The sequence below is a fragment of the Crocuta crocuta genome, unplaced genomic scaffold (genome assembly GCF_008692635.1).
Source record: "Crocuta crocuta isolate KB4526 unplaced genomic scaffold, BGI_CrCroc_1.0 scaffold139, whole genome shotgun sequence".
Taxonomy (NCBI): Eukaryota; Metazoa; Chordata; class Mammalia; order Carnivora; family Hyaenidae; genus Crocuta; species Crocuta crocuta.
In genome coordinates this window covers 9771906-9776506 of record NW_027533258.1, presented here as the reverse complement: position 1 = coordinate 9776506, position 4601 = coordinate 9771906, and the positions used below count along the sequence as shown (strand labels likewise).

Here is a 4601-nt window from a genome sequence, read left to right as displayed (position 1 = left end):
CCCTCCCGAAGGCCCCCCCCCCCTTACACTTACACACGCCGCTTCCGCTGCGCAAGTAGCCACGTCACGGGCAACCCCCGAAATCCCCCCTCCCTTGGGGGGCGGGGGCCACGTGGGCCGTGGGGAACCGCGTGGCCCCGACGGGGAAGGGCATAGAGGATACGGGAGCCACGCGAGAGGGACCGCTGTGCGCGACTTCTCAGAAGTTGGGGGATTAAAGGGAGATTTAGGTTTGGGGGGTCGGTCGGTCCTGAAGACCTAGAGAGCCAGGGGAAGTGGAGGAGCTCCGGGAACTAGGTATGAGGCTGGGGGCCCGGACCGTGGCTGGGGACAGGGTCAGGCGTGGGGGGGTGGGGGTGGAGCGCTCGGATCTCCGCGCGGGCGGATTTGGGTACCGAAGTCGCCGTGACCGGCCAGCCCTCAGCAGTCACAGGGGACACTCGGGGTGGGAGGTGATGCACGGGGCGAGGTGAAGTGAGGAAGGGGAGCGACGCCTTTGTCCGCGCTGTGCCTCCGGTCGCCTTCGGTCGGTCTCAGGGCGCCGGGGCCGGGGGCGTTTCGGGCGGTNCGTCTGACCGGCTCCGCCGCCCCTCCTCCCCGGCCGCGGCCGGGCTAACCTCGCTCTCATTGGTCCCGGCCAGGCTGTTACTGAGGCGGAGACACGGGTGATGATTGGCTTTCTGGGGAGAGAGGAAGCCCTGTGATTGGCCGGATCTCAGGAGCTCGCCGACGCCGTGCGAGGACGCTCCCACGGAGGCCGGNCACCTTGGGCGGCGTGGGCCGCCCCGCGGGGAAAGCCAAGGCCCGACTCCCGGCGCAGATGTCGGCCCGGCCCGGCCCCTGGGCCTCAGCTGTGCGCTGGCCGGCTCACGGCACTCCTCGCCCTCCTCCTCTCCGCAGAATTGGCTGTGAAGGGCCCTGGGCTGCCGTCTGGGGGCAGCGGGCACTCCTGTCAGAGCGGCTGGAGCGGGACCGTCGCCCCAGAGAGCTGGGGCAGGGGGCCGTGCCCGATCTCCAGGGCTCCTGGGGCCACTGCTGACCTGGTAAGGGAAAGCTCGGGGCTGGCGCGGCCGTGTGGACGCTGCCGGCTCCGGCTGTGTCCCCATGTGCGTCTTGATCTCTTCTCTGTGACTCAGGCTGGATGCATCGGGCAGTGGACCCTCCAGGGGCCCGCGCTGCACGGGAAGCCTTTGCCCTCGGGGGCTTGAGCTGTGCTGGGGCCTGGAGCTCCTGCCCGCCCCATCCCCCTCCTCGTAGCGCATGGCTGCCTGGAGGCAGGTGAGAACGCGGGGCACCCCTCTCCCCGTCTCCACTCCCGGTCGCTCTCGGGGTTTATGCCCATTTCTGGACCCTGGTGTGGTCCTCGGCTCCCTTCTCTGGGTCTCTCCGTCCCCTCGTTCCTGGGTGGGGGCAGGGCCGCTTCACCTTGCTGCGCGTTCATAGGCCCTTTCTGTCTCTAGGTGCTCTGCCAGCATTGGGCAGCCTCCCCTCTCTGCTCCCCTACCCCCTTCACATGGCAGTAGCTCCGGACACCCCAACAAACCGTATTATGCTCCAGGGTGAGTACGGATTCAAAGGCGCTGCGGATGGGAGGTAAGGCTGGGGCCTCAGAAGAGGGCCCCCAGGCTTGACCGGCCCCTGCGCCCCCTTCCCACAGGACGCCCGCCCCAAGACCCCTCCACGGGAAGCTGGAGTCCCTGCACGGCTGTGTGCAGGCGCTGCTCCGGGAGCCGGCCCAGCCGGGGCTGTGGGAGCAGCTAGGGCAGCTGTACGAGTCCGAGCACGACAGCGAGGAGGCCGTTCGCTGCTACCACAGCGCCCTCCGCTATGGGGGGAGCCTGGCTGAGCTGGGGCCCCGCATCGGGCGACTGCAGCAGGTGGGATGCGGGAGGACCGGGGTGGGGTGGCTGGGTTTGTGCTTTCCGGGTAGGCGCCCTCCTCCTAATGTGTGCCGCTGCCCCCCAGGCCCAGTTCTGGAACTTTCACGCCGGCTCCTGCCAGCACCGAGCCAAGGTCCTGCCCCCGCTGGAGCAAGTGTGGAACTTGCTGCACCTTGAGGTGAGATGGGGGCCGGTGGGCTGGGAAGGAGGCCCCCCCTCCCTCCCCGCCAGCCCTGCACGTGTGCCATTCTCTCTCCTCGCTCTGTTTTCAGCACAAGCGGAATTACGGGGCCAAGCGGGGCGGTCCCCCCGTGAAGCGAGCCGCTGAGCCCCCAGTGGTGCAGCCTGTGCCTCCCGCGGCACTCTCGGGCCCCTCAGGGGACGAGGGCCTCAGCCCCGGGGGCAAGCGCAGGAGAGGCTGCGGCTCTGAGCAGGTGTGTGTGGCAGCAGGCTGCGGGCCACCGTGGGCGGGGCTGGGGACTGGGGGCACCGTTCTCACACTCACTCTTNACCCCCTTCCCTGTCCCCCCAGCCCGAATCTGAGCCCCCAGGACCCACCTCTCGCACCCTTGACTCTTGCCCTGCCTCCAGCTCCTCCCTCCTCCTCCTCCTCCTGCCACCAAAATACCTCAGGAAGCTTCAGGCGCCCGGAGAGCCCTCGGCCCAGGGTCTCCTTCCCAAAGACCCCCGAGGTGGGGCCGGGGCCCTCCCCAGGCCCCTTGAATAAAGCCCCCCAGCCTGTGCCGCCCAGGGTTGGGGAGCTGCCTGCCCGAGGCCCGCGGCTCTTCGACTTCCCCCCTACCCCTCTGGAGGACCAGTTTGAGGAGCCAGCTGAGTTCAAGATCCTCCCTGATGGGCTGGCCAACATCATGAAGATGCTGGACGAATCCATTCGCAAGGAGGAAGAGCAGCAACAACAGGAGGCGGGCGTGGGCCCCCCGCCCCCCCTGAAGGAGCCCTGTCCATCTCTNGCCCCGAGAGGGCAGGGCAAAGACCAAGGCCAAGGCCCCCAAAGAAAAGAGCCGCCGGGTGCTGGGCAACCTGGACCTGCAGAGCGAGGAGATCCAGGGTCGTGAGAAGGCCCGGCCCGATCTGGGTGGGGCCTCCAAGGCCAAGCCACCCACAGCTCCGGCCCCTCCACCGGCCCCCGCGCCCCCTGCCCAGCCCGGGGCTCCCTCGGCTCCCGTTCCCGGGAAGAAGGCTCGGGAGGAAGCGCCGGGGCCGCCAGGTGTCAGCCGGGCTGACATGTTAAAGCTGCGCTCGCTCAGTGAAGGGCCCCCCAAGGAGCTGAAGATCCGGCTTATCAAGGTTGAGAGTGGGGACAAGGAGACCTTCATTGCGTCCGAGGTGGAAGAGCGGAGGCTGCGCATGGCGGACCTCACCATCAGCCACTGCGCCGCCGACGTCGTGCGTGCCAGCAAGTGCGTGCCTGTGCCTTGGGGTCGCCCCTCTGCTCCGCCCCGGGGGTGCTCCCCTCCCCCCCACCCTGATAGTTTTGCCCTCCTGTGCCTGTCCTCCGCACAGGAATGCCAAGGTGAAAGGGAAGTTTCGAGAGTCCTACCTTTCCCCTGCCCAATCTGTGAAACCCAAGATCAACACTGAGGAGAAGCTGCCGCGGGAAAAACTGAACCCTCCCACGCCCAGCATCTATGTGAGTGTGAGCCCTGCGGTGGGTTCTGAGACCGGGGGTGGGAGTGGGGGTGGGGGCGGGGGGCGGCTGGGAGCCTGGGGCAGGGCTCTCTCCCCGTCTCCTCCTTGTCCTGTCTCAGTTGGAGAGCAAACGGGACGCCTTCTCGCCTGTGCTGCTGCAGTTCTGCACGGACCCTCGAAATCCCATCACCGTGATCCGAGGCCTGGCGGGCTCCCTGCGGCTCAGTGAGTGTGGAGGGGCCCGAGAATGTGGGGAGGGTGTGGAGGGGCCTCCTTTTGAGGGCCCCCCTGCTTGCACTTACAGACCCCCCACTGCGGCTCTCACGACCTCTCCCTCCGCAGGCCCTACTTGTGGCCTTGAGCTTTCTTCCCATCGCCCGTCGCTGTGGCCCCAGCACTGGGCAGACGGGAAGGGGGTGGATCTCAGGACCTGGTTAGGGTCACTTTGGGTTTTCTTGATCGATTAGGATGAGAATACAAAATTCCCACTGGCCCATGGTGTGGGGACTTTTTAAAGTTTATTTTGAGAGACACTGCGAGGAAAGGGGGGGGAGGAAGAGTGGGAGTGGGAAAGGGGCAGAGAGAGGGAGGGAGAAAGAGAATCCCGTGGGCTCCATGCTCAGCACACAGCCTAATGAGGGGTTCGATCCTTGACTGTGAGATCATGACTCACCGATTGAACCACCCAGGTGCCCCCAGGCTCTCTTTTTTAGCGCTTTATTGTGCAAAAAATATTTTTTATTGTGCCAAATTTCAAACAGAGGTACACACCTACAAATGGAAACCACGCAGAAACGCAAAACACAGTCGTCTTTTCTCTGTACCCATAGCGTTCTCTCTATCCGTGTATCTTTCCTTCCCTCCGCTGTTACGTGAAGTGCATTCTAGGCTTGTACTAGACTCAATCTCTCGTTGGACCCAATGATAAACTCCCATTCGCTGAGCACCTATTAAGTGCCAGGTGCAGGGCACCTGAGGACTCGTGGAAGTGCTCCAGCTCAGAGCAGCAGCGGGAGAAAGGGGGTGGCCCTGGCGGGGGGCGGGGAGGGCAGCCTTCCCAGCCCCACGTGC

The 4601-nt window shown here is 65.8% G+C and overlaps 1 protein-coding gene across 1 annotated transcript in view; it reads left to right on the top strand.

Moving 5' to 3' along the window:
* Positions 1–904: 904 nt before the first annotated feature.
* Positions 905–4601, top strand: part of KDM6B (lysine demethylase 6B) — a 5284-nt gene continuing 1587 nt past the window's right edge. The window contains 10 exon segments of the mRNA XM_077746743.1: positions 905–1043; positions 1137–1278; positions 1461–1559; positions 1658–1877; positions 1966–2058; positions 2153–2314; positions 2564–2790; positions 2834–3301; positions 3405–3531; positions 3650–3755. Of these exon segments, the coding sequence (XP_077602869.1) occupies positions 1142–1278; positions 1461–1559; positions 1658–1877; positions 1966–2058; positions 2153–2314; positions 2564–2790; positions 2834–3301; positions 3405–3531; positions 3650–3755 (1639 nt within the window). The 5' untranslated portion in view covers positions 905–1043; positions 1137–1141.